The 16,621-nt window shown below is 37.8% G+C and overlaps 1 protein-coding gene across 5 annotated transcripts in view; it reads right to left on the bottom strand.

Moving 5' to 3' along the window:
• Nucleotides 1-16,621, bottom strand: part of EXOC4 (exocyst complex component 4) — an 815,858-nt gene that overhangs the window by 708,599 nt on the left and 90,638 nt on the right. For all 5 annotated transcript variants that reach the window (XM_054494593.2, XM_063667851.1, XM_054494594.2 and 2 more), the window contains exon 6: nt 5,898-6,141. In XM_054494593.2, coding sequence (XP_054350568.1) covers nt 5,898-6,141 — 244 coding nt within the window. The remainder of the gene's footprint in view (nt 1-5,897; nt 6,142-16,621) is intronic.

Genomic DNA, 16,621 nt, shown 5'->3' with positions numbered 1-16,621 from the left:
CAACCCCTTACAATACAGTACAGTATGTGGCAGGTGTGCTCAAAAGTCGTTTGGTCACTCCTTCAGATCCCAGGTGTATCAAAGATATAAATATTAAGAATGAGACTATATAAGTACTAGAAAAGTGTTGAAAATTTTATTTATAATCTAAGAGTAGGGAAGCTCTAAGTATGACACAAAACCCAGAAGCTATAAAACCTGATAAATATAGCCTCATAAAAAATTAAAACAAATGTCTACATGCCCAGAAACATCATGAAGTCAAAAGAGAAAGAAACTGGCAGAAAATTACAAAATAAATCCCAAAGAACAAATTTCCTAGATATGTAAATAGTTCCCACAAATCAATAAGAGACAAACATGTTAGAAAAATAATTCATTGAAAAGGAAATAAACACTATTTAAATATTGTACTGTTGAAAATTTCAAACATTAAAAAAGTGAAGATAGTAGGATAATGAACCACCTTGTCCCTATCGCCCTGCTTCAGTATCATTTCATGGCTTATTGTATCTATATCTTCACTCACTTGCAATCCATTTTATTTTGAAGTAATACATCCATATATAACCCAGATATCATAACAAGTTACTTTTATACAAACGAAAAGAAGTGTAACCTTACAATAAAAATGCAAATCCAAAAATACCATTTTTCACCTCTCAGATTGGCAAGGATAAAAGTATTTGATAATACAATCTGTTGGTAAGGGAATATAGGAACTCTCAAACATTATCCATGACATGAAAAATTGGTATCATCTCTAAGAAAAGCACACTTGGCAATAGTTAAAATTTAGTCAACACTTGGGAGGCCAAGGCAGGCGGATCACGAGGTCAGGATATGGAGACCATCCTGGCTAACATGGTGAAACCCCGTCTCTACTAAAAATACAAAAAATTAGCCGGGCGTGGTGACAGGCGCCTGTAGTCCCAGCTACTCGGGAGGCTGAGGCAGGAGAATGGCGTGAACCCAGGAGGCGGAGCTTGCAGTGAGCCGAGATCATGCCACTGCACTTCCAGCCTAGGCAACAGAGCAAGACTCCGTCTCCAAAAAAAAAAAAATTAATCAACACAGAGGTAAGCAAAAACAGTGAAAATGGCATATCAAGAATCTGGCTGCTTTCATTCTCACGTCTTAGCGTTCTTTGAGTAACGCCTTCCTTCCTCCTTTAAACTCCATGAGGACAGGGACCACATATAATTTGTTGGGCATTTTAGCCCAATGTCTGGTCCATGGCAGATATTTCATAAATGTGGAATTTATTCTTGCAATCAACAAATATTTATTATGGGTCAGGTGGGCACTGTGCTAGATTCTGGAGATACACCAGTGCTGAACAAGACAAACTGGTGCTCTCTTCTCTTCCATTCTAGAGGCAGCCAATAAATAACCAAATATATATAAAGATACACATATATAACAAAATTAATGAATGATATCAAGTTGGTTTAAAAACAGGTATTATACTTTTCAATATTAAAATTTAGTTTTATGAACATTCATACCCCCATAGGCATTTTAATTTCTAATAATTTCTTGTGATTAAAATAACCTGAGTAATAATTTAATTTTTTGATAATGAATTATTTTCACTATAACTTGAGGTGCAAAACAGAGATGAAAAAGCAAAGACTACAACCCTACTAACCAAACACAACTACTTTTAGCATTAAAGTATATTTCTTTCCCATGTTTTCCATGAAGCTTTCTTCAATATCACAACAAGCCCAAAACCCACAAAGTTCTCTGCTTTTCACATCTGACATTTAATCTTTTTCTTCATAACAGAAGTCAATGAACCTTTTAAAATGGTTTCCTTCCAAAAGAGAGAAAGGTCTCCCTGGAAGCAACAGCTCCAACTCACTTAACGCTTTCTGCACTCTCTAAGACCAACAGCTCTACCTAAGTGAAGCTGACCTCCACCATCCCTTCCTGCAATGAATTGCCTTTGAATTTAAACAGGTCCATTTCCCGCACACATACCAACCATTCTCTTTTCCCACATTCTTTTCTTCTATATTCTTGACAAGATACCACATCTTTGAGAAGTTTTTCTTCCATCTCTTCCTTATGCTTTTCTTATTTGTTAAGTATAGAACTCCTTCCAGCTTCTTTCAAATAAAAATAATATAAAAATACTCATGAATTAGATTTTGGGAAAGAATCAACAATTAGGCAGCAGGAGTTGAAGAAATTGGTTCTGAAATGCAGAGGCTTCAGGCCACAGTCACCATCTGAAGTTGAAGACGCTGCCTGTCTTTCTAGAGAAATAATGGGTAGCAGGTGGTTCTGGTAAATTAGCAAGGCACATGCTACCCTAATGTTTATCAAGTTGGCAATAATTGTGGTTGAATATTTTCCTATAATAGTAAGTGGAGGCTTAAAGACACTGATAGATTATGAATGAACAGAAAAGACAAAATATTTCTCCTATAAATAGATAACAGATAGCTTGGGAGATCAAAAACAAAATAAAATAAAATAATAAGTAGGTCACCAAAGTGATTTTTTAAAAAACTGGCTGGGAGAGTATCCTGGCTCTGTAGGAATTAAAAGGAAGAAAGAATTCACTAGTTTGTTTCCTTCTACATTTCTAGCAAAATAGCACACAACATTAATTCTCTTTACATAAAGACAAATGAAAACAAGCCTGCAATGCATCACAACCAGAATATATTTAATAAGATGATGAAACTTTTAGGGAAAATTACAGTATGGGTATCTTGTCTCAGAAGGGCTAATGTTTTGGAACAGGATATTTCATTGGAGGGTGGGGGAGAAAATATGCATGCTGGGAAACAGGATTCATGGATTTTTTGGTCTCTGTTCCAACTGTCTTTAAAAAAATAAATTCACATATCTTTAGCCATAAAATTCCTTGAATGGTAAACAATAATAAATAATGCCAAGTATTGTGATTTTACTTCTCTCTGAAATAAATGCCACTAATACCTTCCTAAGTAAAATTCAATGCACAAAAGCACCACAAGCTTCAAGTGATAATTTGACAATATTGCTTCTAAAATTCCAATCCTCTAGAAGCAACAATGCTGATCATTTTTGAATGACTGTGCTTAATTCAAGATAATTAATTCCTGAAAAGTTTTAAAGCATCTGACAGCACACAACCACTAGAGACTAGCTCAAAATTATCAGTCCTTTGGAATCCCAGCCCCAAAATTTAATCTTTGATCTTCTAACAAAGTGGTTTACTTTAAATATTTGCTTTCTCTGTACTATTTTGTCTCATAATAAACAATTTGGGTCTCAAATCTTGAATTTGTATGTTTTATAAAATGGGATTATGTTTACACATACAGCCAAGGCAAACAGCTCATTCACTTGTTAGTGTCCAATATATCCTGCCTACAAAAGCTTTCTAAAATACTGACAAACAAAAGACACTTAACAGGGAAAAAATCCTGCTGCTGACTCATTCCTCATAGAGAAACATTTAGTATTTCCCAGGGCAGTGTGCTGAATTTCTATTATACTTCTAGTGCTATAATTTCCACTCGTGAATTCTGGAAGGGGTTTAGGCAAGGGGAAAAAAAAAAGATGAAACTCCGATGAAAGACACAGTGCTTTTAAAGGTACTATAATGAGATCTGCAGAAAAGTTATTAATCCATGCCCTTTTATTTCCAATATATACTATAGTAATGTTATTTCCCTAGGAAAGTTCACTGTATTCATCTAGGAACTTGCAGCAACAGGCAAAGAGCAAATCAGAATTTTAGAGTATTCATCAGTAAGGAGTCAAAAGGTCTTCACGAAAATCCAGGTACCAGGCAAAGAAAGAAGAAAGGCAAAAGTTCAAAGAACCATTCTCCAGCTTCTCTGGATCATGATGTAAGTGATCACAGAACATGGAATTTGAGGAAGGCACCGATAAAAAACATGTATTCATATACACATGCATTTTATACAAGCATGCATGCATGTTATAGTACTTACTGGTGCTATTCCACTAAGCACCACAACCATATAACCTCATCTAAAGCAAGCAACTCTGTAAGACAGGTATTTATTTTTGCAAATCACAAAGTGGGGATACAAAGTCAGGTCTGTTCTCCAAAACCCATCAAATATTTACTTTTGGTGTTTTTGTTTGGTTTTGGTTTTTTGGGTTTTTTGTTTGTTTGTTTATTTGTTTGAGATGAAGTTTCACTCTGTCAACCAGGCTGGAGTGCAGTAGTGTGCTCGACTCATGGTGTTTTTGTTTGGTTTTGGTTTTTTGGGTTTTTGGTTTGTTTGTTTATTTGTTTGAGATGAAGTTTCACTCTGTCAACCAGGCTGGAGTGCAGTAGTGTGCTCGGCTCACTGCAACCTTCGCCTCCCTGGTTCAAGCAATTCTTGTGCCTCAGACTCCCAAGTAGCTGGGACTATAGGCATGCACCACCATGCCCAGCTAATTTTTGTATTTTTAGTAGAGTTGGTATTTCACTATGTTGACCAGGCTGGTCTCGAACTCCTGACCTCAAGTAATCCGCCCACCTCAGCCTCCCAAAGTGCTGGGATTATAGGCATGAGCCACTGTGCCTGGCCAAATATTTACTCTGAAACATTCTGTGGCAGGAGAAGGATAAAGGGTAGTTCCATTCACCAAACATAGTACTTTTGAATCAAGTTTACAAGGAAATTAATTTTTGAAATGTTAAAGTATAATTGAACTCAGTGTTATTTACATATGCAAAAGAACACAGAAATACAGTATTAATTTTTCCAAAAAATTTAAGTAAGTCTATAGAGAACTCTATACTAAGTGAGTTATTATTTCTCCTTAATTTTATCTTCTTTTAAAAAAATTTTGAGCCCTAGGTATAAACAGTAGATATTTCCTTAACAACATACCTACAAGATTATGATTTCTTCTTGTTTGTCACACATGATCTCTTAGTATATGATAGTCAGAAAGTTACAATCTGAATTCAATTTCAGTACTCTCCATATGAAATAAGAATTATGAAATTCAAATCTTATTGTTTTAAAAATTCCTGAGACTGATTTGTCTATTGGAAAATATCATTACACATTAAAGAAGAAAGCATGAGACACAGGAAAGACCATGGATTTTAGAATCAAATGGACTAGTATTCAACACCAAGACAAGCCACCTTTTCTAAGAGCTTGCTAATTATTCAACCTCTGAGCTCCAGTTCTCCTAACTGCAATATGTGGATACTAATAACTAGCTCATACAGTTGTAGTGATAATTAAGTGAGATAATATACATAAATTTCCTTGAACATTGCTGAGTACTTAGTATGCGTACAATAGCTGCTACATTATTTGATTCAATTTATTTATTCTTTAAATATGTTTAAATATAGACAATCTTTACTATAAATATGTCCATATTTTTCATTCAGTGACAATATGCTTTAAATTTTTCAACAACATTAAAAAACAGACAGCTGAATTATGCCTAGTCAAGCTGTTTTTACCAATCAAAGTTTGTATGGGCTATAGTATCCTTTTTATTTTTTAAGACGGAGTCTCGCTCTGTCACCTAGGCTGGAGAGCAATGGTGCGATCTCGGCTCACTGCAACCTCCGCCTCCTGCGTTCAAGCAATTCTCCTGCCTCAGCCTCCAGAACAGCTGGGATTACAGGCATGCACTACCATGCCCAGCTAATTTCTGTATTTTTAGTAGAGACGGGGTTTCACTACCAGTACAGGCTGGTCTCAAACTCCTCACCTCAAGTGATCCGCCTGCCTCAGCCTCCCAAAGTGCTGGGATAACAGGCGTGAGCCACTGCGCCTGGCCTGTATGGACTATAGTATCCTAAGTTCAAGAAAACAACATCAACAGAAGGTAAGTTACTTACGCCCCGCTCTAGAAAATGTGCAATAAATAAAGTTGTCAAAAATACAAAATACACTCCCACCTACCTTGGTTGGTTCTCCACAGTAACGTTCTCCCCACGCTGATAGCCACTGTCTGCCACCTGGGTTGTAGACCTCTTCACAATTTGCTTCAGCTCCTGCTCCAAGCGCTCTATGATTGCCTTAACTGTCTCTGGGATCTTCTTCAGTTTGGCCAAGCCCTTAATGAGGATACCCATAAACAGGGTGCTGTTTTCCTCTGGATCCAATTCTAAATCTTCCTTGATGTCCTGCAGATTTATCTCCCTCACTGAAAAATTAAACAATAACAATAATAGATATAGACTCCACTCAAAAACCCCAAAACAGAGCAGTCTAATAAATGAAATCACTGCCTTGATTACTCTCTTAAAGAATTAAAGAGGATTCTTCAATTAAATTATATTTGCACAGTAACCATCCAAGAGTCGCAAAATAACATTTATATTCCTCAAATCATACCCATCAGTTAGTAATAAGAGGCAGATGCAATACAAATTAGTAAACAAATCACCATGGGAAGTTTTCCACAGACTACTACTTCTGCCTTGAGTCCACTGGCTCATGACATTTATTAGGCACTAGCTGTTTATAAAATGCCATATGTGGTGCTGCAAGAGAATTCTGAAGAGCTGGATCCTAGCCTCAGGTTTGTATTTGTTAGTTAAAAGTGGTAAATCGCTGGAGAAAAAGACATCATGAATACACACGGGGGAAGAGTGGTAAATAAATTAAAATTATAATAAATTTTTAAAAAAGATTAAGGGAAAACAATAAATACAAGTGAGACAAGACTTTGAGGAAATAGAGTAATGAAGAGTTATTTCAAAAATACAAAAGAACAACCTATTTTTCTTTAAACATATGTCTGCTACAACATCATTATCTATAAGAGACAGATCTTGCTAATAATCCATGAAAGGCTTCTGAGAAGTAATATGTCAAAAGCCTCTGTAGATCTTTAGAATACAGCATTCATTCAAATAATTTGGCACTGAAATGGAAGAAATAACCAAAACTTTAGTTTTTAACCCCTGTGGCAAGTTGGAGAGAGGGGAGAACTGCTGATAGGAGACCTCTGTTATCTACTGAAAGCCATAGGCCTTGCTCTCCGAAGTATGAATATACATATGCAAAACTTCACATAGGAATTCCGGGTTTCACAACTGCCAGAAAAAACAGGAGGTTACAAATCTCCGACTTAAAAGTAACTGGGTCATTTTACAAATGGCTGGATTAAGATATACAAAAGCAAAAGTGAGTACAGGGCTGAAGATGGAGCCTAATAGTCAAAAGTTTTCCCCATCCACCTCTGTCCTCCATCCCTCAAAACAAATGCAAGATTTTAAAAATCTGCAATATCCTGAAAGAATGAATACATTCTTCCTTAGTAGATTTAAACTCAATTAGACTACAAGCCATTCTAAGTTATTCAGCACTACTAGAATGGTACTGAAACCTACTAGGGAAGAAAGAAAACATCCCAGTATATGGAATGAGTTCTTGTAACTGCTACATAAAGTCCATAAAACCTCTACTTCAGATGATGTGAAATCCACTGTAGGGCATTCTCCTCAGTCCCTATTTTGGGGGTTCCCAGCTTATAAAATGCTCTTAAGGAGGATTCTGGGAAGACTGAAGAGTAGGAAGCACCAGGAATCTCCCCACCTACACAACTGTACTGGCAGAATCTGTCTGATGTAACTATTTTGTAACTCTGGAGTCTATGGAAGGCTTGCAACTTCCAAGGGAACACTTGGATGGTAAATTGTGGTCGATTTCAATTACAGCTCTTACCGAAGTAGCTACCCAGCACTGTGGCAGACATCCTTGTACCTGTTCCTGGAGTACCTTGCACACACCTGGTGGGAAGACAGGGTGGGCAAAAAGAACCCTGCCCGCCAAGTATCAAGAATCTACGCTCTGATCGCTGATTGCTTCCTCTAATCACAGAGGTACAAAGAGGCGGGTGACCATTGTTGTTGCACCTCCTCCAATTTTTCAAGCCCTTCCTACTCTTGCTGAAGTAAATTCCAGGGAATTTAAACAGCCAGCAGACTTCCCCCACCGCCTTTATTTTTCTCTTGCTCCCGTTTTTAAAGTCAAACATTAGGACTAGGACATTCAAAAACAAATCCATGTACTGAAAAAATTATAAGGTGACTGTGCATGCTCATGTAAAGGTGCAGGCTTAGAAAAGCTTTATTTGAGGAGATCTTAAATTAACACCCAGGCTGATCCTTAGGATAGACACTGGCTACAATAATTTATAAAACAAAACAATAACAACATCAAAACCCAGCAAACCCGGGAAAAGAGGGAGAATGTGATTTCTGGAGTCACCACATCATTAAACTCAAAATGCCCAGTTTTCAACAACAACAAAAAATCACAAAGCATAGAAATAGAGAGGAAAATATGGCCCATTCAAAGGAAAAAAAATAAATCAACAGAAACTGTCCCTGAAAAAGACTTAATGGTAGATACATTAAGAAAAAAACTTTTAAAAAGTTTTTTTTTAAAGTTTTAACTGTTTAAAAGATGCTCAAATAACAAAAAATATAGAGAAAGTCAAGAAAATGATGTGTAAACAAACTGGCAATATCAATAAAGAGATATAAGAACTAAAAAAAATAAAAAGAATAAGAAATTCTTGAGCTGAAAAGTATACTTGGAATGAAAAATTCACTAGAGGGATTCAAAGGCAGATGTGAGCAGGGAGAAGAAGAAAAAAAATCAGCAAACGTCAAGATAGGACAATGGAAATTATCAGCTGAAGAACAGAATGAAGAAAGATTGAAGAGAAGTGAAGACAGCCCACAGGATACAATTTAGACATTGTGGGAGCTCTGAAAGGAGAAGAAAAGAGAGAAAAGAGCAGAGAATATTTAAAGAAATAACAGCAGAAAGCATCTCAAATTTGATGAAATACATGAATATAAACATCCAAGAAGCTCAACAAACTCCAAGTGAGAGGAACTCAAAGAGACCTACACCACGACACATTAGAATCAAACTTTCAAAATACAAAGAGAGAATCTTGAAAGTAGTGAGAGAAGTTACTCATCACATACAGGATCCCCAATAAGATTATCCACAGATTTCTCATCAGAAACTTTCAAGGCCAGAAGGCAGTGGATTAATTCAAAGTGCCAAAACAAACAAACAAATAAAAAAAACTGTCAACCAAGAATTCTGTATCTCACAAAACTGTCCTTCAAAAGTGATTGGGAAAAATTAAGACATTGCCAAGTAAACAAAAGCTACAGGATTTCAGTACCATCAGGACTGCCACACAAGAAATGCTTTAGAAAGTCCTGCATGTTAAAATGAAAGGACATTAGACAGTAACTAGAAGGTATATGAAGAAATAAATATCTCAATAAAGATATATGTCTAGGCAATTATAAAAATCAGTAGTGTTACAACAGGACAATTATTTCTAACTATTGTTTTCTACATAATTTAAAATATTAAAAGATTTTTAAAACACAATTATTAGTCTAAAAGCTAGTATTACTGTTAACTTTGGTTTGTAAATCCACATTTTGTTTTCTACATCATTTAAGAGGCTAATGCATTTAAAACAATTATTAGTTTATGTTTTTGAGCACACAATGTATAAAGATATAATTCTGTAACATCAACAACCAAAAGTGGTAGGGACAGAGCCATTAAAGGAGTGGAGGTTTTGTATTTTATTGAAGTTAAACTGGTATAAATTCAAGTTAGAGAGTTATAACTTTAGAATGTTAAATGTAATTCCTATGGTAAGCACAAAGAAAAATGCTACAGAATGTATACCATCAGGAAATGAGAAAGGAATTTAAACATTTCACTATAAAAAGTTAACTAAACACAAAATAATACAGTAATGTAGAACATGAGGGGCAAAAAAATAATGCATATAGAAAAAAATAGCAAAATGTCTGAAATAAGTCATTCCTTATCAGTAATTACTTTAAATGTAAATGGGTTAAACTGTCTAACCAAAAGACAGAGACTGGTAGAATGAATAAAAATTCATGATCCAATTATATGCTGTCTACAAAGGCACAAATCAATTCAAAGGCACAAATAGACTGAAAGTAAAAGGCTGCAAAGAGATATTCCATGAAAACAGCAGCAAAAAAAGAGCAGAAAAAATCGACTTTAAATCAAAAAAAGATTACAAGAGACAAAGAAGGACATTATATATTAATAAAAGGCTCAACACAGTAAGATATAACCATTATAAACATTTATACACCTAATGACTATCAAAATATATGAAGCAAAAACTGACAGAATTGAAGGCAGAAATACGCAGTTCTACAACAGTTGAAGACTCCAATACCCTACTCTCGATAATTGATAGAACAACCAGACAGAAATAAGGAAATAGAAGACTTAACACAATCAACCAACTAGATCTAACAGACACATACAGAACACTCTACCCCAAAACGGCAACACACACACTCTTCTCAAGTACACATGGGACATTTTCCAGGACAAACCATATATTAGGTTGTCAATTAAGTCTCAATAGATTTAAGCAGAAAGTATCACACAAAGTATCTTCTGTAACTAAATAGGGATAAAGTTAGAAATCAATAACAAAGTTAAAAAGGGAAAATTCACAAACATGTCAATTAACACACTCTTTAAAAACCAATGTATCAAAGAAGAAACCTCAAAGAAAATTAGAAAATTACTTAGAGATTAATGAAAATGAAAACACAACATATGAAATACAATTTACAGGATGCAGGAAAAACAGCAAAAAAGGAGAAATTTATAGTTATAAATGCTTACGGTAAAAAACAAAAAAGATCTCAAAACAACAGCTTAATTTTACAGCTTAAGGAATCTGAAAACAGAACAAACTAACCAAAGCTAGCAGAAAAAAGTAAATATAAAGATTAGAGAAGAGATAAAATAGAGAATAGAAAAACAATACCAAAAACTGATGAAATCAAAGTTGGTTCTTTGAAACATCATCAAAAATAACAAATCTTCAGCCAGGTGAACTAAGAAAAAAATAGAGAAGACTCAAATGACTAAATTCAGAAATGGAAGTTACATTACGATTGATTCTAGAAAAATAAACAGAGTACTGTGAATAATTATACAACACCAAGTTATATAACACAGATGAAATGTACAATTTCCTGGAAACATAAAACCTATCAACACTAAATCACAAAGAAATAGAAAATCCAAATAGATCTATAACTAGTAAGGAGATTAAATAAGTAGTCTAAAATCTTCCAACAAAGAAAAGCACTAGACCTGATGGCTTCACTGGTCAATTCTACCAAACATTTAAAGAAAACCAAACTTTTCCAAAAAATTCTAGAAGAAGGAAGAAAACTTCCTAAGTTATTCTATGAGGCCAGCATTGCCCTGATACCAAAGCCAGACAAAAGCAGTGTAAGAAAACTACAGACCAATATCCCTTATGAACACTGATGTAAAAATCCTCAACAAAACACTAACAAACTGAATTCAGCAGCATACTTACAGGACTATACACTATGATCAAGTCTGTTGCATTTCTATACACTAACAGTGAACAATCTCAAAAGGAAATTATAAAAATAATTCAGTTTACATTAAAAAGAATAATCAGGAATTAATGAAAAAGGTGGAAAACTTATATAATGAAAGCTTTATATAATGAAAGCTATAATATATATAAGCTATATAATGAAAGCTATAAAATTGTTGCTAAATTAAAAAATTATAATTAATGGAAACACATAAATGAATGGAAATGCATCCCATGTGCATGCATTGGAAGACTTACTACTGTTAAGATGCCAATACTATTATACCTAAAGCAATCTACAAAGTCAATGCAACTGCCCCATCAAAATCCCAATGACATTTTTTGCAGAGAGAGACCATCCTGAAATTCATACAGAATCTCAAGGGATCCAAAGTAGCCAATACCATCTTGAAAAAGAAGAACAAATCTAGAAGACTCATACTTCCTCATTTCAAAGCTTACTTCCTAATTTCAAACTTATTTAGAAGCTACAGTAATCAAAACACTGTGGTGCTGGCACAAAGACAAATATATAGACCAATGGAATAGTAAACAGACCCTAGGGAAAAAAACCTCACATACACAGTCAAATGATTTTTGGCGAGAATACCAAGATCATTCAATGGGGAAAGGACGGCCTTTAAACAAATGCTGTACAGGGAAACAATATCTACATACAAAAAAAGAAGTTGGATCCTTATCTAACACCATATACAAAAATTAACTCAAAATAGATCAAAGTCCTAAATGTAAGACCTAAAACAATAAAACTCTCAGAAGAAAACACAGGGCAAAAGCTTTATGACATTGGATTTGGTAATGATTTCTTGGATATGATACCAAAAACACAAGCAATAAAAAAAATAATAATCAAATTGGACTGCATGAAAATTTTAAAATTTTTGTGTACCAAAAGACACTAAGAACAAAGTAAAAAGGCAACCAACAGAATAGGACAAAAAATTAAAAATCACATATCGGATAAGGTATTAATATACAAAATATATAGAGAACTCCTAAATTCAACAAAAAAGTCAACTTGAATATGTGCAAGGGACTTGAATAGACATTTTTCCAAAGAAGATATACAAATGGCCAATATGCACTTGAAATGATGCCTAACATCACTAATCACTAGGAAAATGCAAATCAAAGCTAAAATGAGATGCCACCCTACACTCTTTGGGATGGCTACTATTAATATCACCCCCCCCCCCAAAAAAAACAGGAAATAGCAAGAGTTGGCAAGGATGTGGAGAAACTGGAACGCTTGTGCACTGTTGTTGGGAATGTAAAATGGTACAGCCACTATGAAAACCCATATTGCAGTTCCTCAAAAAATTAAAAATGAAATTACTATATATCCAGCAATTCTAACTGAGTATACACTTAAAGAATTGCAAGCAGGGTCTTGAAGAGATAACAGGGTCTTGAAGAGTACACTCATTTTCATAGCAGCATTATTCACAATCACTAAAATGTGGAAGCAACTCAAGTGTCCATCAACACATGAATGGATAAACAAAATGTGATATATACATACAATGGAATATTCTTCAGCTTTAAAAAGGAAGGAAATTCTGACACATGCTACGACACGGATGAACCTTGAGTACATTACACTAAATGAAATAACTCAGTCAAAAAAAAGACAAATACTGTATGATTCTACTTATATGCCGTACTTAGTCAAATTCATAGAAACAGAAAGTAGAATGGTGGTTGCCAAGAGCTGGGAGAAGAGGGGTATGGGGAATTGGTCTTTAATGAGTACAGAGTTTCAGTTTTACAAGAATGAAAAGAGTAATGGAAATAGATGGTGGTGATGGTTGCACAACACTATCAATGTATTTAATACTGCAGGACTGTACCTTCCAAAATGGTTAAAATGGTAGGCTTTATGGTATGTGACGTTACCACAATAAAAAAAAAAAAGCATTTAAATCTGAATCAAAACCATTTTAATTACATACGTGATATAATCACTTACAAAAGTTTTATTCTTATAAGTCCTGCATTTATCCATGATGCAAATCTTACTAGGTTCATTCGAACCCTGAAATCCATGAGGAAAAAGAGGTATAATGACCAGATTTATGTGGTTTTACTTGCAATGTGGAGTGCATTTGATCATATGGGATTTAACAAATAAACTTTTTGAATATTAGTAAGACTTGGAAGAAAACCAGGAAGTCTTAAGCTTATAAAGATGACAATGCAACTCTGAAGGCAGATCAAAAAAAGTCATTGATATTTCCAAATTTGACATTTCAGTTACTGGTTTTGTTTTACACATGAAGAAGCTAGATACTTCAGGAAAGAGAAGTACTCCATCCAGCAAAACCAACCCCACAGCAAGGAGAGAAAAGTATTTAGCAGCCAACAAGCCAACTAAATTCAGCATGTTTGGGGATTGTGGGTAGAAATACGCAAAACTATAAGCAGAGCTTCAGGTAGGACCAAAAAGTAATAGGAATTCAGGTGAGACAAAATGCTCTTCACAAAAGAGCACGTGTGAGTCACAAACGTGACACATACAAAGTGCCCCCTGAACACTGCAGCTACCTGCCACAAGAGTGATTAGTGATGAGGTAAATGCAGTTTAAATCAATAAGACCTGAGATTACGTCACATGTAGCCACTTACATACACATTAATATGATAGATAGCCCATTAAAAAACAACAAATAAGCAAGGTATGAATAATAAAATGACACAGCCCCAAATGGCACTTGTTTAGAACCTTATCTTTCTGTTTGTCTCCTGAAATCTCCTAGAGCATAAACACTGAACAGATCCAATATTAATTAATTTATATTATCTATTTCACTTACATCAGCTGAAAATTAAAAGGCAATTTAAAAGGATAATATAATCAACCATGACTAGTCTAATATCACAAAACCCTGAGAGGTCAGGTAGAATTATTGGTGCTTTATGAAAAAAGCCCTGTACAAAAGTAATTTAACAGGAATTCAGTAAAGTCTCACACCAGAATTATAACAAAATATACGTATTTCCAAACTACTGAACTCCAAATCATTCCCTAGTATCTATATTGCTACGATATGTACTCAACATGTAGGTTTTAGAACACTTTAAAATTAGAAATACTTAACTTCCTTTCCCAGTTCTCTTACCCTTGATTTTTCTGCTCTGAGGGTCTTAACGAGTAAAGATTTCTCAAACCTAGTTTCGAAGACTTTCACAGACTGATAATGCTAAAAATTAAAAGATTTTAATGCCCTTTAACCAATTATTTCTACTAAAATTCTATTGGCCCCAAGTGCTTGTGATCACAGCCCCCTACACACACACACACACCTTATATGTATAGATATGGATATATTGGTATGTATGTCTAAATGGCTATAAATCATCTCTGTGATTGAAGCTAAGAATGGAATCATGAAAGGAGGGCTTAGCTAAAACTCTCTGGGACTCATGAAAAGACTGACTAGATAATACCTATGGTCATTTCATTCGCTACAATTCCATGATTCCACTAAGTATAGTTTACAGGCTGGGTGTGGTGGCTCACGCCTGGACCATCCTGGCCAACATGGTGAAACCCCGTCTCTACTAAAAATACAAAAATTAGCTGGGTGTGGTGGCACACGCCTGTAGTCCCAGCTACTCGGGAGGCTGAGGCAGGAGAATTGCTCGAACCCAGGAGGCGGAGGTTGCAGTGAGCCAAGATCGCACCACTGCACTCTAGCCTGGGCAAGAGAGCAAAACTCTGCCTCAAAAAAAAAAAAAAAAGGATAGTTTACGTCTATATATCCTTGGTTACATAGCCTACAGCTATTTACATGTATACCTATATTATAGATGGCTCACTTAAAAAATAACATATAAAAAAGCTAAATAGCTCTCCCTCTCCCTCTCCCCCTCCCCCTCCCCCTGCCCCTCCTGTCTCCCGTCTCCCGTCTCCCTCTGTTGCCGAAGCTGCACTGTGCTGCCGTGATCTTGGCTCGCTGCAACCTCCCTGCCTCGGGCTCCTGTGACTCTCCTGCCTCGGCCTGCCGAGTGCCTGGGATTGCAGGCGCGCTCCGCCAGGCCTGAATGGTGTTTGTGTTTTTGGTGGAGACGGGATTTCGCCGTGTTGACCGTGTTGACCGGGCTGGTCTCCGGCTCCTGGCCTCGAGTGATCTGCCTGCCTCGGCCTCCCGAGGTGCTGGGATTGCAGACGGAGTCTCGCTCACTCAATGCTCCATGGTGCTCAGGCTGGAGTGCAGTGGCGTGATCTCGGCTCGCTACAACCTCCACCTACCAGCCTCCTGCCTTGGCCTCTTAAACTGCTAAGATTACAGCCTCTGCCCCGCCGCCACCCCGTCTAGGAAGTGAGGAGCGTCTCTGCCGGGCCGCCACCCCGTCTGGGAAGTGAGGAGCGCCTCTGCCCGGCCGCCCCGTCTGGGAGGTGAGGAGTGCCTCTGCCCGGCTGCCACCCCGTCTGGGAGGAAGTGAGGAGCGCCTCTGCCCGGCCGCCCCGTCTGGGAGGTGAGGAGCGCCTCTGCCCGGCCGCCACCCCGTCTGGGAAGTGAGGAGCGCCTCTGCCCGGCCGCCCCGTCTGGGAGGTGAGGAGCGCCTCTGCCCGGCTGCCACCCCGTCTGGGAGGAAGTGAGGAGCACCTCTGCCCGGCCGCCCCGTCTGGGAGGTGAGGAGCGCCTCTGCCCGGCCGCCACCTCGTCTGGGAGGAAGTGAGGAGCGCCTCTGCCCGGCTGCCCCATCTGGGAAGTGAGGAGCGCCTCTGCCCGGCCACCACCCCGTCTGGGAGGAAGTGCGGAGCGCCTCTGCCTGGCTGCCCCGTCTGGGAGATGAGGAGCACCTCTGCCCGGCCGCCCACTCTGGGAAGTGAGGAGCGCCTCTGCCCGGCCGCCCCGTATGGGAGGTGAGGAGTGCCTCTGCCTGGCTGCCACCCCGTCTGGGAGGAAGTGAGGAGCGCCTCTGCCCGGCGGCCCCGTCTGGGAGGTGATGAGCGCCTCTGCCCGGCCGCCCCCTCTGGGAGGTGGGGAGCGCCTCTGCCTGGCTGCCACCCCGTCTGGGAGGAAGTGAGGAGCGCCTCTGCCCGGCCGCCCCGTCTGGGAGGTGAGGAGCGCCTCTGCCTGGCCGCCCTGTCTGGGAGGTGTACCCAACAGCCCCAAAGAGACAGCGACCATCGGGGAGCGGGCCATGAGGACGATGGCGGTTTTGTTGAAAAGAAGGGGCGAAGTGTGGG

The sequence above is a fragment of the Pongo pygmaeus genome, chromosome 6 (genome assembly GCF_028885625.2).
Source record: "Pongo pygmaeus isolate AG05252 chromosome 6, NHGRI_mPonPyg2-v2.0_pri, whole genome shotgun sequence".
Taxonomy (NCBI): Eukaryota; Metazoa; Chordata; class Mammalia; order Primates; family Hominidae; genus Pongo; species Pongo pygmaeus.
This window is presented reverse-complemented; position numbering and strand designations above follow the sequence as displayed.